Genomic DNA, 17976 nt, shown 5'->3' with positions numbered 1-17976 from the left:
CTGTACCAGCTCTTCTCTCTTACTCAGTATTTCTCCTTTTCTTGCCTTTTAAAGTGTTAAAATCCAAGCTTAAAGTCACGACAGCAGGTACAGTGCAAAGCTTTTGACTAACCTGCTATCCAAATTATACTGCAACTTTTTTTTTTCTTAATAGCCCAATTCTTAAACATGTTTGCCTTTGACACAAGCAATAAAGAAGCATAACATTTACTGAGCATTTAATGAAGTTGTCTGTGGGCCTTTGACTCAACATTAAGCATAGATTTTGACTAAGTTTGCATTTCCTTCCTCTTGAAAAGGAGTGCCTGCTCTTAGGTGTTGAAGGAGAAACTGTAATGCAAAGTTAAGTTTAAAGTGTTATTGCATTTTGAACACCAAGACTTCTGAGAGAAGTGTGTGTCCAGTGTTTCTGGAGACAGTTATCTGAAGTTTCACTCTCTATAACTACCTGAAGGGAGGTTGTAGTGAGCTGGGGGTCAGCCTCTTCTCTCTTGTAACTAGTGACAGGACGAGGGGGACTGGCTTCAAGTTGCGCCAGGAGAGATTTAGGCTGGACATTAGGAAACACTACTTTTCTGAAAAAGTGGTCAGGCGCTGGAACGGGCTGCCCAGGGAAGTGGTGGAGTCACCGTCCCTGGAGGTGTTCAAGAAACATTTAGATATAGCGTTGACAGACATGGTTTAGTGGGGTTATTGGTGGTAGGTGGATGGTTGGACTGGATGATCTTGTAGGTCTTTTCCAACCTAGCTAATTCTATGATTCTATGATTCTAAGTTCTGCAGCCCTAACTTACATAAAAAATCTTTCAATAGCAGAGTAAAGTGTTGTAAATTTGCAGGCTTGGTTATATTTATTTCAGTTTTAGTTAGTTAGTTACATATTTTGTAGCTCTTCTTAAACAAATTACATTCCCCTTCTAAAAAACAAATTCTCTTAGTATTATTTTTAGTAGATTAAAAAAATAAAGAAACCACCTCAGTTCCTCATACGCCTTTATCCTTGCTGTCACCTTAACAGCAACTGAAAGTATTCCATCCAAAAAGAACGACACAATTACTTGATGCACCTGAAAACAGCTATACTGAGGCAGGTCAAAGTCCATCTCACCCAGAATCCCACTCCACTGGTGCACGTAAGCAATGCCCAAGAAAACACGAGAACAAGATAAACAGAAAAAAAAGAGACATTAGGAGTCATCTATTTAAGTTAGGTTATTTCCAGAGTGTATATGGTTTTACTGTATATGACAGTTTCAGTGGCTTTCTCTTCTGCTGACTTGGCCATATAAATAAATAGCACTCACATTTTCTAGTAGAGAAGTTCCACAATCTAGTCCCCACCACATTAGGAACCACTATTTTTTTTATGTTTTCTTGGTGCTTTCTAGCTTTACATGTTGACTTAGTTCTTCTATTATGCAGGGCAGTGAACAACCTGTCTCCATCTTTTCTGTACAGCTTGTAATTCAGTAGATCACTACAACAGTCAGTGCACATCACATCTCAGAGAGATAGAAGTCTAGCTTACTTAATTATTCCACTCACCTTTGATCGTCAGCTTTGTCGGTAGTGAGCCCTTTCCTAGGTCCATTGTCTCCTTCAGATGAGGGTGATAAGAGTATACATCACTCAGGAGACAGGTGAACCACAGATTTAGACATCAGCATATGGTCTTGTTTTGTCCCCTATTCTACTTCCAACAAGCTACTTAAAGTTACCATTGGGAAAGTAAAAGCAAGAAAAAAGAACTTCAAAGAAAAATAGTGCAACCCATATTTGTTAAGCAGCCACCTAAACTTACTTGCAGGCTTATAAAACTAACCCTCAGGCGCCTTATCCAGGGCCTTTTCCCTCAATCAAGAGTGATCGATGGCAATTAGCCAGTGAATACGTAAGCTGTTCCTAAAGAAAACACCGAGTTGCCACTTTCTCCGATTCTAAAAGCTGCAGCACATTAAATTGATTTCATCCAGGATTTACTGATTTATTTATTTATTAACCAATTCTGCTCTGAACTGTTAGTATTTCCGTGGTGACAGCTAGATGATGTGTTTAGGTGGTGGCTGTTTCTTCCACTTAGCTTTTTAGTCATTCTTCTGCAACAAAATGGCATTCTATGTCAACCTTCATTTTATTTTGCTATGCTTCTGCAATTAGCCTTCACTTGTGAGACTTTGTGGAAGACTAGAAATCACAGTTTCATGAATTTCTCTCAAATTAACTGACAGCATTCTAAAGTGAATAAACAAATCCGCACAATACACAGCTAAAAAAGATAAGCACTACCAAAACAGAGCTACCAACAATTATGTGGAACACCACACATGTAAGAATACTTTATTTGGGGAGGAGGAGAACATACAGGCTTACAGCACCATTAGGAAGCCTTTTATAATCAATAAAATAACTTACAATATAAATAAAATTCATTTCTGTCAGTAGTTTCAACATACATACATAACACTAGACTACATAACATCAAAAGTACACAAATGCATGCCGCTGAGTGCCAGTCTTCTCACATGTGTTTATCTTTTATCCTGTTGGAAAGTTCATGATCTGTCAATACACACACGACTGATAATGGCAGGGGTGTGGTCTGTGCTGCTGTGGGTGAGCTATGCTAGTGTTGAGGGTACATAGCATAATTTCTCCCATTTGAATGATTAGATTAGAAGCTGCTTCTAAATTAAGGGGTTGTAGCAGTGCAATTAGCCCATAAAAATATATTTTCTTAATCAGGAGGCCAAATTTCCATAGTTGAATAAGCTTATGGTCACTGTAATAGAGAGAATTTAACGCGCAGGAGTGTGAAAACACAATTTGTACATGCTGATCCTAAGTGATCTTGAACAGCAAACCTCTTTGCTTTCTGTGAGCCTATTATTTAGACATTTTCTAAATCATCAGGTCTGTTTAATGGAAAAATAAATTTTATCAGGCCATTATTACTTGCATGTACTCACTTAATTTCAGTCCTGGGAAAAGTGTAAAATACATATGCGGTAATGGGCTATTTAATAACAACAAGCAGGGTTGATGAGATGGCTTGATAATCTGTCCCTGGTGAGTACTAAAGTCCTTAATTTGGTTTCTTGGTGTCTGGCTTTCTGATAGGTGGAGCTCTGGCACTGTCATGGGTTTTTGTTTGTTAGCTTATTATTGTGGGATGTTTTTTTATTAGTTTTTATTGTTCTTTTTGCCTGATTGTCTCTCCAGGCTACAGGATGACAAGGGGTTATTTTCAATTGTTGGGGTGTAAAAGAGTGGGAATGTACAGTGCAATAAATGCTTTGTCTGGCTACTTATTTCAAAGCAAAAAAACCTCCTTGTTTTTTCACTTAATACACTCTCTCGTGTAAGCATGTCCACAAAAGGATTTAATCATAAAAAAATACAACGCAGAGAAAGCTTGAAGTAACAACTAGCTGATCATTCCCTACTTTTTCCCACTGAGCCATAAACTCTTAAGGTGATAGCTAAACCTATCCAAATCAGACCTTAAGGCATGCAATGAATTAGCAGGAAAGTCTTTTGATAACTAGCATTAGAAAACATCACTTCAACTTGGCACCTGTTCAAGGCAGTACACTAAAACAGAGCACACATCAGGAGCCATGTTGACACCTTGGTACTGGTAAGCTTATTCTATCATAAATAAAGACAGCAGCTGTGGCGCATCTTTCCTATCTTCACCTTGAAAAGACACAAGGAAGTTACCTGAAGTAGTTTAGTCAAAGGTGTACAGCTGGTGTGAGCTTGTCCCTGAATTTCAGCCAGTTTTTGGAAGGCAGCTTTTCAGTCCTCATCTCGCACTCCTCTACTGCCTTCCTGGATCACTCACATCCATTGACAGTCCCTTGGGATCCCATCTTTGGCCACAAATAGATACTCAATAATATAAACACTGCAAGCTTAAGATCACTTATTCACGTTCTCCTCTTCCTCAAAATTCTAACTTCTTTCTGATGTTCAGTTTAGTGAACTCAGTGTTCAATGCTGGGGGCGGGACCCTGTAAAGTCTCCCTAATGGCTCGCGGTCTCACAGAGGTTAGCTCAGTGAGATAGCTACCATGGACTGGGGGTATGGCACATGCACAGACAGGCAGAGGCAAAAATCTTTCACAAACTACAGCTGCTGACACCAAGCTTTGTAACCTTTCTTCATGAGTAACACAAAGGATTTGTTTCCTCATGCTTAGGGTACCTACACGGGGGTTCTCTGTTAATCATTCAGTACACCGCGTACTCAATGAAGGCACAGCACAAGGAAACTGCAACTACGTGTGCTACTTGTAAAGCATTTCTGGTTGAGTAATGCCCAACAGGTTCCTTGCAGTTAGGCATCCAACACTTTAAATATCTGCAATAGCATTTTCCCCCCAACATTTTACGTTGAAATCAGGCCTTCCACAAACTGCATCTGAAGCTGGCTAGCTTGTAAGGGAATCAAGTGATTTACCAATTTTTCTTCATATTTTTTTAAACAACAAAGTAAATAAAATATTTACAAAAAGCAAAAAGCAACATATTTATCAAAAAGCAAAACAGAAATCTGCAGCTACGCATGAAAAAGCTTTACCGGCACTCGTGGTGCTCCTTGATAATAGAGCTAAAGGCATTCTGATGCAGACTTGTCTTCACTCTTTTTTCCCTTTGTCTTCTGTTGCAAAACCAAACTCTCACGACTTCTTTCTCAAGATTGAGCCCCTCAGCCATCCTCATGATTTCCTGAGAAGAAGGCTTGCTTTGTTCTCCAAAGTGCCTCTCCAGGGCTTCTTTGGCAGCAATACTGGATAAAGGGACAAAATTTCACTTTTACAAACTTTTCTGACACATTCAGGCTTTGTCACTGTAGTACTTCTGGAAATCAGAGATCACAACAGCACTGTTTTAGCGGTTATCATATTTTCTAAAAATGGAAGATCTGCCATAACCTGTTTTTCGCAGTCAGCAATGACTAAAGTTGAGTGGTACCAAAAAAAAGGTAAGCTAAGACTATTATCTTTGCATAGTGTCAGATGGAATTTGCTTCCATTTTTGCTAATTTGTTCTCAGAAATGAAAGTATCTGCAGCACTCTTACATAGGTGCAAACAGGATGCAACTAAAGCTGGCTTAAGCAGTAGCTGTAATTTCTTTGGACACAAGAGGGCACTTTATGCATTATACTGGAAATAACGTGCACATGTACAAAATACCTGCTGGAGTTCCTGTTATTTCAACTGTAGTATGCTGGTGGTCTTCCCTTTATGTATGTATTTTGCAATATTTAGCAACATTTCCAAAAACACCTAATTAATAGCATAGTGTTCTGTATGCACAGAGATGTATAGATACATTACTGAGAGAGGTAGAGCTGTTCAGCCTGGAGAAGAGAAGGCTGGATCCGGGGAGACCTGAGAGTTGCCTGTCAGTATCTAAAGGGAGGCTGTAAGAAGGAAGGGGACAGACTCTTTAGCAGAGTCTGTTGTGATAGGACAAGGAGAAATTGTTTCAAACTAAAAGAGGGGAAATTTAGTCTGGATATAAGGAAAAGGTTTTTTACAATGAGGGTCGTGACGCACTGAAACAGATTGCCCATAGAGGAGGTGGATGCCCCATCCATGGAGACACCCAAGGTCAGGCACGATGAGGCTCTGAGCACTCTGATTGAGCTGTAGGTGTCCTTGTTCATTGCAGAGGAGTTACACCAGAGGGCCTTTAAGGGTCCCTTTCCAACTCAAACCATTCTGTGATTCTATGATTACTTTTTTGACTAAAAGTTTTTTAGGCTTCCTAATAAAAATAGGAAATTAAATAACTTCCACAATTTCAAATTATCAGGCCCCTCAGGTTTTCAAACTGACGTCCTGCGTGCCTTCAAAGAAACAGTAAACATTTTACATGTTTTAATACATTATATATAGTCCTGAGCTTCCCTTCAGTGATCTGTGCCCTTGACAGCCTGCCATATTTAATAGCCTCAGTGCAATGAGGATAGATATTAAAGCAGAAATAATAATAAGCTTGATTTCCTCAGCAGTTGTTAAAAAGCAATAACAGCAAATCCTATAACATCAGTGGAACAGTCTTCAGGAGGTTTCTCTAGATCTTGGGAAACATCTGAACAGAGTTGGTCTGAAATCACAGGTAGGTAGGCTATAGTGGGTAAGGTCCTGGCACAGTCCTTTCTCACTTGAAGAGAAGCTGAGAAAAAACTGGCTTTCCATTAGTAAAGTTTTTTCCTTTGTGAGGTGCTGTGATTAGAAAATGAGCAATGAAGCATTTCACATCCTCTGTTCACTCCTAGCTGAGAAGCATCCTCTCAGAGGAAATAATTACTTTGAAAGACAGAAAGAATTTGTATCTTCATTTTATTTCTTATATCAAAGGCAGTATAATTCAAAGAAGCAAAGCTCAAGTTGAATGTGAGAGGAGAAGGTATGACTTGTCATTGTGGAGCTCAGATTGTGGGGCCATAGAGCAGTCTACATCTCTGGGAGATGACACTGCACATAGGACGTGACTGCTGTTCAAAGAACAGGCACTTTGCTATGAGAGGTAGGGCCCGACAGCACCAAGTTGGTGCTCTAAAATGGTCAAATTCCCTTTCTGTGGAAGAATACTGTAGCTACTTGGAGGCCCCCTCGGCGAATTCCTCTTCACCAACAATTACAAGATTCTAAGATACTGAAAAGGGTATACCTCACCATTGCTTGCATCATTTTCTTGGTTTTGCCTATTTGGTAATTGTTTTTCTATGATGAATTACCAGCCTACCTGATTTCTGTATGGATTTGAGGGCTGGATGGATGGTAGGTGTTGGTTACTTGAGATGAAAAAAAAAAAAACAAACAGGAAAAGGAAGTTCCCTAACAACTCTCTTTTTTTCTGATACAGCTCAAGAAAATGCTTCCTAAGGAACTCTAAGGAATCCAGTGACAGAGAACAGAGATGGAGATCCACTATTACATGTAAAATATGACCTCAAATGTCCCAGATCTCAGTTTACTAGCAAATTAATACAATTTCATTTGGTATAAGTTAGAACTTCCCAGAAATAAAAAAAGAAGGATGCTCTGCACTTCTTCACTGTATTGACATCGTAAAATTGGGTCAGAATTGGAATGTTTTTTCACATGGAAGTATGTTGTCATATTTTGAGAAGCCTCTAATTGGGAAATGTGTTGCGCTTGGAGCCCACTGGGGTTTCATAGGGAGGGAGGCATGCTGTTATTTTTCACTAGAATGTTTCAAAGTAGTTTATCCTTCATTAACTATGCACAAATGAAAAACAACACTTTGATTTCAACCCCCCCAAAATGAAACTTCTTAGCTGAAGGCGTTTCTAACATGTAACCCCATAAATATGTATAACCTTATGGTGGTTCTGCGCTTCCTCTTCCGCTCATTCACTCCAACTTTTTCATTGTATAAAGCTGTATTAAAAACAAAACAAGCAAAAACAAAAGAGCAGTTAACTTCCACAGGCGATGGAAACTGAGTGCAGTCATCACTGGCAAAAAGTTTGCCTTTGTTTGAGGACTGAAGAAAGTGTAACAGATACTACTGCTGAATAAAGAGAGTGCACCACAGAACTACGCTTTTTTCTTTAAGAGGCTTGGTCATTTTAACTCCAGCTGTAAATGGTTATAAGGAAAAACAGCGTGCCAGTGGTAAAGCTGCAATAGCAGTGGCTCTGCTTCTTTGCCCGCGTACCTGGGGAGCCATGTGTCATCCCCCTCATTTTACATACTACATCAGGGTGCAGCCTACATCCATTTCCATACCCCTCAGCTATCTCACTCTCTTTCTTCAGAAATACCGCTCTGGCTTCCATCCCGTTTATTCACCCACCCTGCCTTCTGCTGGACAAGTCACCCCTGCTTTCCAGAGGCTGGTGCCTTACCGTGCAGCTCATGCCTGCACCAGCGTTAACAAAGTCAGCAGCTGCTACACACTGCAAACCCTTTACAGGTAATCCTTACAGTGTGCTGACCATATTAGGAGAGTTTCTAGTTTCATTTGGTTCAAAGGAAACTGAACTGCATGGCAGAAGCAGCTGCTTAACAACGTTTCCTACTGCTGAATATAATGGCAAATCCAAAAAGCAGTATTAAATCTCTTTCTTCCTGTTCTAGGTGAGTGCTGCACAGCGGCAGCCCTGGCTTTCACCATTACATCCAGGCATGCTGCTTCCCCTTATCTCAGTTCACTCTGCTGAAAAAGCTGTCCTTTAAAACGACCCGTTTCCCATATGTCAGCCAACCTGTTCTCAATCAGCTTAGCCCAGGGAACCTCAGGACTCTCTCTACACATGGAAATTAACTGGGCAAAAGGAAGGGAGTCCTCTAGCAGCAAAAAGGTCACATAAAAAAGTCTCTATGCCATGCTATTCTTCTTCAGGGCTTTAAAGAGCACTGCCTCAGATGAACATGAATTCTGTACCCCACGGCCACATCTTAAACACTAGGCACTTGCAGAAAGTCCTCTGCTAGTGAAGAATCCCAGCTCAGTGCTGCATGGGCTATCCTGCAGATCCTAAAGTAGCAGTAATGACTATGACTACAGGAATGGAACTAGCTCACCACAATGAGACTGAAGGAAATTACTTCCAGAAAGCAAGTGGTGTTTCCGCTGTTCTGCAGCCTCCATGCCTTATAGTTTGCCCCTCCAAATATTTTTTGCTCACCCAAAAAAGACGCCAAAATTTAATACATGCCATCAGCATGTCTTAATATTTAAAGCTAGTAAAGCAAAACTCTCAGTTTATGGAAGACACATATTAGTCCTTCAAAGTATTTACAGGATTGCAGTCTACTTGCAGTCAATACTTAAGGTTTTCAGCTCTACCTCCCACTTGTTCTGCTTCTTCCAGCCACTTGGACAGTATTGATTTCAGTTTGCATGCGTTCTTAAAGCTCAGCTGCAAGTTCTCAAAGCGGCAAATGGTAGTTTGACTGAATTCGGAGCCATGCACAGCAGCCAGTGCTTCGCCAACATTGGTTTGTGTATAACCTGTCGAAATTAAGAGGAAAAAGTCATTCTGGGGCTTTCTACAAAGGGTGACTGTTCTTGAGCCACTGAGCCCTTCCTTGTGGACACTTAGGAACCTGGTGTTCCTGTGGTGCATGCACTCAGCACTGCTGAGGCCACGCCTCAAGTGCTGTGTTCAGTTTTGGGCCTCTTACTACAAGAAAGACACTGAGGCCCTGGAGTGTGTCCAGAGAAGAGCAGCAAAGCTGGTGAAGGTACTGGAGCACAAGTCTTATGGGGAGCGGCTGAGGGAGCTGGGATTATTCAGTCTGGAGAAGAGGAGGCTCAGGGGAGACCTTATCACTCTCTACAACTGCCTGAAGGGAGGTTGTGGTGAGGTGGGAGTCAGCCTCTTCTCCCACATAAGAAGCAATAGGATGAGAGGTAACGTTCTCAAGTTGGACCAGGGGAGGTTCAGGTTGGATATTTGGGAAAATTTATTCTCAGTAAGAATGATCAGGCGCTGGCACAGGCTGCCCAGGGAGGTGATGGAGTCACCATCCCTGGAGATGTTCAAGAACCGTATGGATGTGGCACTGAGGATCATGGTTAGTGGCCATGGTGGGGATGGGTTGGTGCTTGGACTGAGTGATCTTAGTGGTCTTTCCAACCTTAGCGATTCTATGTTCATTTTGTAGAGATCTTGGGCTGACTTTCATCTCTCCTTAGGCTGTGTCCAGCCTTCTGCTTATTTCTTAAGTTTTACATTTCTGTGATTAGGGATCTGAGCAATATCCAGAGCCTATACATTTCTGTAGGTGATGCAGCGGCATCTCCTACTCCTTATCAGCCCTGTTGGTCTCCTGTTATCTGTTCTGATGGCTGAACAGAAACGATCATAATAGTGCTGCACTTTACTCATAGGCACTGAGGACCCCATTCGGTGCACTGATCAATCTGTCTTGTGTTCCAGCCTGCCTACGTCTGAGCCAGGACGGGCACAATCTCTTTAGATGCCAAATTCCCACAAGGCTGCTTTTTGCTTCCCTTTTGACTGCACTAACTGCGTCTATCGGTCCCAGATCCACAGCCCATATTAACTCTGTCTTCTCTCATAAAGTTCAACATCAGATCAGTTTTCTTCTGCAAATTACATTTTTCCCACTAACGCCTTAAGCTCAGCCTCACCAACTCTGAGCCATTTGTTTACATCAGAGCAAGTTTTACTCCCTCACAAATTACTGCATCAAGATGCAGAAGTAATTACAATGATTAATAGCGTGGGGCCCAGATCATCTTTCCTGTGCTGTGTTTGACATTAAATACATGACATACAACAAAACTACCTAGGCCACAGGTTTTATTTTAAAACATACATTTCTGCTTTAGTCCTTATTTTTATACTGCAAGTGGAACACAAGAGCTTTTTAGTGGTTGAGTTAATGCATAGATATCTGTAACAAATGAGTAAACTTCTTTTACATTTCTAAAGGTGATTTTTGTAGAAGGATGCCCTAATGTTGTAATGATACAATACAATTTTATAAGCAATAATGTCAAAATTGCAGCTCTTTATTCAGAGTACCCAATATTCAGCTCACCAGAGACCCACTGATGCAGTTCATCTCACATCACCCTCACTAGTTATCAGACAGCAACAAAGAAATCTACTACTGCTGTACATATGCTGTGGCACCAGCAAATAAAACAGGAAGAAAAGTTCCCTGCTGGTGTGAAATATTTGCCATAGATGTCATCCATCTTGCATACTGAAGTGACATTGCACCATCTTGTGCAATGGAGCACTTCATGGGGAAAGGAATGGGTACAAAAGTTAGCACATGGGCTGCTCTCAACTGCAGAAAATCTGGAGCTATTCAAAACAACATACTTGCTACTGAATGGAACTTAATGAACAAGGATAATTTTTGTTTGCTCTTGTGAACAAGACAAATAATTTGTAAAGGAGGAATATTAAAATTACCTTTGGCACACTAAGATGCAAAAAGCTGACATTTATTAATTCTTCACAAGTTTTCTAAGAATGGAGAAAGTTTAGCCATACCAGGAGGGATTAAAATTATAAGGAGACAAGTGCATGGACCAGACCATAAAATATTTAGAAATAATAGGGCTGTCCTTGGAAATTTTCAGCTTTTTGTTGGCTGGCTAAAAGCACATACCCAGCTTAATTCTCCGCAGTTTGAATTCATTAGCGAATTTCTCCAGTTCCCTGATTTCAGGGGAATCCATGTCGACAGGCTCTTCCACAGACTTGCTTTTCCTGCGGAATTCCTGCTTGAAGTCTGCAGCCGTAGGATCATCACTGAGGAGGGTCTGGTGCATGGGTGTGAAGCTGTGGCCCAGGGCACAGGAGCTGGCGCTGAGGGCATGCTCAGGGAACTTATAAAGGCAAGGGGTCAGGCTACCTGAGCAAAACGCAAAAGAAAACTAAATATAGTTATTCTGCAACATTTTCAAAAAGGTGCCTTTGTAATCTCATAGCCAAAGCCTGTAATATTTTTTGTAACATGCATGAAAGACTACTCAAGAGAGAGGGTAAGGATCTTCCAGGAGATCGAGTCCTTATCTTGCCTCCATATACAAAAGCAGAATATCATCTACTTTCTCATCCCACAGCCATCCCATTGCATGGGCAAATTGTGACATAATCAAATTAGATGGCAAACAGTCCAGACTTCAACAAATACTAATCCAGACAAGATGTCCAGACAAGATACTACGTAGGTCAATCTGAAAGTAATGCCTCCTATTTATTTCCATGGACACTGCAACAGATAGAAAGAGCACAATAACACTATTTGATAGAGAACGTTCTCAGTTACAAAACACTAGTTTTCAACATAGTCACCACTATTAGCTATGCATTTTCTGCAGTGATGAACAGTAGTCTCTATGCCACGCTAATAGAAATCTGCACCAGCACAGGTGACCCACTATTTCACAGCTGCTATGATGATGTAATTGCTATGAAAATGTTGTCCACGCAATCCATCATCCATCAACCCAAACAGATGGAAGTCAGAAGGTGCCAAATCCAGACCATATGGTGGTTGTAGTAGGACAGTCCAGCGAAGACTGACAATGTACTCCACAGTCTTCAAACTGGCATGGGGCCTGGCATTATTGTGTTGCAAGAGAGAGGCTGTCTTCTTCTCTGGCCTGACTGGAAGTTTGAGCCTTCAGTTTAGTCAGCATCATCATGTAGTGGTCAGAGTTCCAGGAAATCCAGAAGGATCACCCCTTTCCTATCCCAAAAGACAGTGCACATCACTTTACCTCCTGAGGACTGAAACTTGAACTTCTTCTTCGATGAGGAATTCACGTCACCGCTCCGTGGGCTGCCATTTTGACTCCAGCTCATAGTAGTGGCACCACATCTCATCACTGCTAATGATGCCATCCAGGAAACTGTCACTTTCAGCCCAGTATTCATTCAATAGGTCCTAACAAACTTGCATGCAATGTTCCTTCTGTTTCTGTGTGAACATTCATGGCACTAACCTGTTGCAAACCTCATGCTATTTCAACATCTGCACCAATGTTTCCAGTGCATTGAAGCTGATATTCAGCTCCACACATAGTTCCGTGGTCATCATCTGCCAATTCGTGAAGATGAGCTGATCAAGACTCTCTTTGTTTTGTGGTATGATATCTGTGCATGGCCATTCAGAACGTGGCTTGTCTTTCATGTTGCTGTCACCACTACTGAAATGCACCACTCACCACCTCACTGTGCTCATATCCACTGTTCGGTCTCCATAAATGTTCAGCAAGCGATGATGAATGTCATTATGTGCCATTTTTTCCTCGTGAAAAAATTCAATGTCATACCTTTGCTTCATATGCACTTCCATGTCAGATGTCATTTTGTCAGACTGCCCCTCTGCTGCCATCTGTCACGTGGTGGGAAGGTTCAGCCTCTACTGCCATACCATCAACATCTGCCTGTGACCTCATGGGCCAACATGATAAAATAGGAGACATTACTTTCAGAGCAGCCCTCTTGTCTTGGTTAAGGTTTGACATAAGATTTGTTTGAGGAAAACTCAGAGAAAAACAATGACCATTCTAGCTTAAAAAGAAATTGCTTAAGGATAAAGCTACCTTGTGCCACTTTTATCAGTGGCACACGTTTGTGCACACGTTTATCAGACTTGACAAGGAGCCAAGAGTGAAAACTCTTTTTTGCTAGGTATTGCACCTATGTAGAAAGAGTTTCCAACTTGCAGGAGAGAAGGCATATTTATTAGCAAGAAACTAGAAGTATGAACGCTCCTTACTGTTATCAGAAATGAATGATAATCTCTTAAGTACTCAGGAAATCTTCAGTTTTCTAGGTGACACAGGCATTTGCACCAAAACTCAGAGCTTCATTAGCATCCCCTCCACATTCCTCCATTTACTTGTTTTCTTTACTGTCCTGGTGGCTCTCACTAGCGTTAGAGGTTCTACCCCACTGGAATATATTATACGTTTCACACAGGAAAAGCACAAAAGAGATTTTCCCAAGGAATAAGGGAAAAGACAAGAAAAAGACTTGCTTTGCAATGTGCTGACACCATTTACTACATTGGGATGTGGCATGCTGCATGTCTGTAAGATGCGACTCTGGGAGAGACTTGCTGATAGCATCTCTGGAGTTGCAGGCTTGATGCCTAGAGAAAAAGAAGGATATTAAAGAAAAGAAAGGAGAGAGATGAAGATGCATTTATTTTGGAACAAAACAAAGTTCTGAGCAATACCTATTTTTCATATCTATTGTTTAACACCCATGGATTTTACCTGGGGATCTGAACAACGCCAGGAACATTTGCAACAGACATGTGAATGTATCCATGAGATGAGAACATTTGAATATTTGGACTACTCTCTGTCTCTAAAAAGTCCCTATGCAGATATATTCATCCATGCTGACTTATTATAATATTTTCATCAATCTTAAGTGAAATCAAACGTGGAGTTTGATCTGGATTATCTTTGAGTAACATGTATCTTCTGGGTTGTGCCTTAATCTGGCTCATGGCACTGTCTCATTGAAGGCTACTTAAACATCCACGGAGTAGCTTACTTAGCTTAGGATGTGAGTGGGATGCTAGCATACCTTTAAGTGTAAAAATACACTATCATCTGTATGAAAGCAATTTATACTGCCTTATAGGATTCAGAAAATCATACACTGACTTAAAGTGTTTCTTTCTGGCTTAAAGGCTGTCACAATGTCTTTAAACTGGTATAGTATAAAGTATAAAAATAAGAAAATAATTTTTGATTGTAGCTCTCTATTTCTAATCTTGATTCTATGTCTTGTTGGAATTAAATACAAGGTTAATGTTCATTGTTACTACTTATACTATGATTCTATGATTCTCTGTACACTAAATCATCTTAAATACAGAATATTTGCCTTGAAGACTTAGAACAGAAATATGGCATCTAACAGTAGCGTCAGTAAACATTATGTAGACTCATTGCTTTACCTTTTCCCATCTGATCCTGGTATTTGGAGCCAAAAGAAACAGTGGGCTCCAGGACCCCAGATATTAGTTATACCCCCCATTATACCCAGTATATCAGATAAGTCATTCCTAATCCCTCAAAAGGCAAAGTGGACATAGGTAAGAAAAAGAGCAGCACTGCCCCAGCCTTAGAGAGGGAAGTAAGACATGGAGGGATGCGCTGAAAGATACAGAGGTTTAAGGTTTATGGCACTGAACCCTAATTTGCTAACCCCTTTTGTAGTGCCTTAACTCCAGTTCTGTCTTCAAGTAACTGTTTTGAACTTATCCCTCTAAAGGAAAGCTCACCAAACTCATTATGCTAATAGCTCACTCAGTTGAGTCTGTCTCTTACCTGCCATCACTCCATAGGTAGAGGGTTGATTTCCATAGTGACAGGAGGGCACAGAGTAGTGAAGTCCTGCTGACGCGTTTCCCGAAGTCATCATGGCAAAATGGAGATGGGAACATTCAGGAGTTTGGATCAAAGACAAAACAGACGGGACTGGTAAGAAAACGCATGAGGATTCAAGATACATCCTTTCAATTCAGAGGTAGACAGTATCCTCCTATATCGTTCTCCTGCAAACATTAACTCTAGGCCATAACCATCCAGCAGTCCCTGGGAAGCAAAAGTCAGCAGCTTGTAGCTCAACCAAATGAAGAGACAGGTATTTCAGATCTATGCTCAGTAACCTCCAGTGCCTGAGGAATCAGATAATTTTTTATTCAATGAAAAATACATGGTGGTTTTTTGTGCATAAGTAGGCAGCAGAAATACGTACATTCTCCTTTCTAACAACTGTTGTAAAGAGTAATATTATAAATTCATATTTGTGAACATGAAAAGCTGAACTTCAGAGCACACATTCCAGTTGTCAAAAAATTATGATTAATTAGGGATTAGTACCTGTTTTTTAGAACAGTGATCATAACAGTAAAATGCTGTTTACGTGTATACAGATACAAATGCTACTGAAACAGTCATACCTGTACGACTGTAAGTACATCCAAACAAGAGACTAAATTAATAATGCAAGTAGAGCAATGCAACTTTTCTGTTGAAATAGTATCTAGGTGTTTACTTGTAGGTGTTTCTTTTTCTATTATTATTTCATAATCCATAATCAATATAATTTCTATGCTTAAAATTTGCCATTTTCAACTTACTAATAAGGATTTAATACTAGGTAGGGAGGAAGACGCTATTTGAATTAAATAATATCAACTAAGCAGCATAGGATACTGCAGAATATTAACTATATGATACAGTATACTACTCGAACAGAAGTATATTTATCTCTATTTAGTAATACATTATTGTTGCATGCTGTTTAACAGATTTCTACATGTAAGATATGTCATTATTCATAATTCTTCTGTTTCTACCATTTTGCACAAGTTTTCCTTATCTGTTTCCACCAAAATGGCATTATTTAATGCAATTTCTGGATCTACATATGAAATTCTGAAAGCTTACTCATTGTAAACAGCACCTTCTCTCACTTCTGTTGTCAGATGGTCACATGCTAGATGTGATGCTGTGAAGAAAATTCCACTGATTACAGTGGTCCTTGAGTTTTAACTACAAAATACAGAAAACCAAATTGAAACACACCTGTGAATGCTTTTTGTAATGCTGCCTGTCACCATATATTTTTTGTAGTACAGAACCAGATGGATAAATAAACAATCTAGAAAACACTGCTAAGATACAGATAAACAATCTGGAAAATACTGCTATGATACAGATAAATTAATATGGCCTCAAACAAAATTTAAATTCTTCTATTCCCTACTACCACCACTACCCAACATCTGTGTTAGGATATTTCGAGCTTCCTGCTTGGTGTATGAGATCGCATTATGTATTACTGATGCTCAGTTTTCATTATTTACATGCTTTTTCATACTATTAAAATATTTTACTTCCAATGCATTTCAGCAAAAAGGGGTTTCAAGTAAAGTTCTTACCGTTGTGCAGATTCAAATCAATCAAAGCTACTGATATTCCTGAAAGTTTTCAGTAACTTCTGTACTGCAGAATACCACTTCTGATGATCTGAGGCTGCAAGAAAACTCTCTCTCTCTGTTTCTCAGATGATAGTTTATTGTTTAAATGCAATTATTTGGATTATATACACTAACATAAATTTCCAAAATGTAGATGAGACTTCTGTCACCAATTTTGAACATTAGATGTTATTTTTACTCAATAGGTAATTTTCTTTTTTTCCCCCTTCTTGAAATCTCTGACAAGTAATGTTACACCTGTTTTAGATCTATTTTCTATCTAAAGTAATTTATATTGTCAACATTTGTGGTTGTAATAGAAGACAAACTTTAAATTATTTACATGACACCACTGAAGACCATGTAGGCACACAAAAAAAGTCAGCATTTAAACCTGTTCTAAGTTATTTATAGATAGCTTACTTTAGCCTAATATTTTAATAAACTGGGAGAAAGTCAAAATTTGGCTGAAAAGCAAAAAATTTAGAGTGTTCCTGATTTGCTCATGATGCAGCTTTGTGAAAATGCTTCCACTTTAAAGTAGTTCCAGACTCACATAACATTGATACCAAACACTTTCAATATTTTAAAATTTGATGCACACATATCATCTAAAAGCACTGCAAATGAGAGTTACAGAGAGCAATATTATTTTTAAAAAGTACCTGTGGAGACAACATTGGTCGCATGGTTAGAAACGGGCAGGCACTCTGCTGCGCTGTGATGCATTATCAGAGGCAGGGAGGGAGAAGAGTCAGAATTCAAGGGTACAAAATTGTCAGATGAAGCAAACGCTTGGCAAGTCATGCCCTCAAACAGGTGAAAGGCAGAGAGCCACCTTTCCCTGTTTTCTAACTGAACAGGTCCTGACCGATTAACGGCAGCTCCAACTCTATTCCAGTCTTTGCACTTGTATATACATATACAGAAGGGCTCCAGAGAACAGGGAGGTCGTGTGCAGGTATTTATACCGCTAGAAAATCCCTTTATCCATTTTAATGTTCTTTTCCCAGCAATATTGCTATCCCGCTATAGAGCCTCCTTCCTTCCCACACAAACACAATACATGTCCAATTAGCAGGGGGGGAAGGAGAGGGAAACCAGAGACATGATTTGACAGATATTTTCAATTAGGTCTTTTGTGAAGAACAATGACCAGAAAAAAAATATATAAAAGCGTTGTCTCCAAAGTCGGTAGCCATGAGACAGGTACGTTTAATACTAAGTAGGTTTCCACAGTTAACACCTGCCCCCAGAATCTCATCCATACAATTGTGTGGAAGACAACCTGGCTGAGAGCTCAATCAGAAGTCTGCAGAAGTCAAGAAGTTATAGCAAAATACTCCAAATTAACTTAATTCTCAACAGTTACTCAGTGATCACTTGTCTTGTCATACAAGTATAAATAAGACATGCATAATGTGGGGCAACTCTATCCAAGAGGAAGTTGCTGAACAGATAGCTTTACTTAATTAAGATCTGCTAAA

The 17976-nt window shown here is 39.9% G+C and overlaps 1 protein-coding gene across 5 annotated transcripts; it reads right to left on the bottom strand.

Moving 5' to 3' along the window:
- On the bottom strand, positions 673 to 17718 carry POU1F1 (POU class 1 homeobox 1). 5 transcript variants are annotated; one of them, XM_021402808.1, is made up of 9 exons: positions 17165 to 17718; positions 17059 to 17064; positions 16508 to 16514; positions 14832 to 14897; positions 13519 to 13636; positions 11141 to 11382; positions 8835 to 8999; positions 7360 to 7420; positions 673 to 4792 (listed from the first exon to the last, which is right to left on the bottom strand). In XM_021402808.1, exons 1-9 carry the CDS (start codon positions 17294 to 17296, stop codon positions 4579 to 4581), a joined length of 1011 nt encoding a protein of 336 aa, XP_021258483.1. In that variant the 5' UTR covers positions 17297 to 17718; the 3' UTR covers positions 673 to 4578. The 5 variants fall into 5 exon arrangements, with proteins under 5 accessions (XP_021258483.1, XP_021258455.1, XP_021258469.1 ...); XM_021402780.1 differs by lacking the exons at positions 16508 to 16514; positions 17059 to 17064 and adding an exon at positions 13233 to 13238 and having other exon boundaries at positions 11141 to 11386; positions 13508 to 13636; positions 14832 to 14981; positions 17155 to 17718; XM_021402794.1 differs by lacking the exons at positions 16508 to 16514; positions 17059 to 17064 and adding an exon at positions 13233 to 13238 and having other exon boundaries at positions 11141 to 11386; positions 13508 to 13636; positions 17155 to 17718.

This window comes from Numida meleagris, chromosome 1, assembly GCF_002078875.1.
Source record: "Numida meleagris isolate 19003 breed g44 Domestic line chromosome 1, NumMel1.0, whole genome shotgun sequence".
NCBI lineage: Eukaryota > Metazoa > Chordata > Aves > Galliformes > Numididae > Numida > Numida meleagris.
The sequence above is the reverse complement of the archived record's forward strand: the minus strand, read 5'-3'. Positions and strand labels throughout refer to the sequence as shown.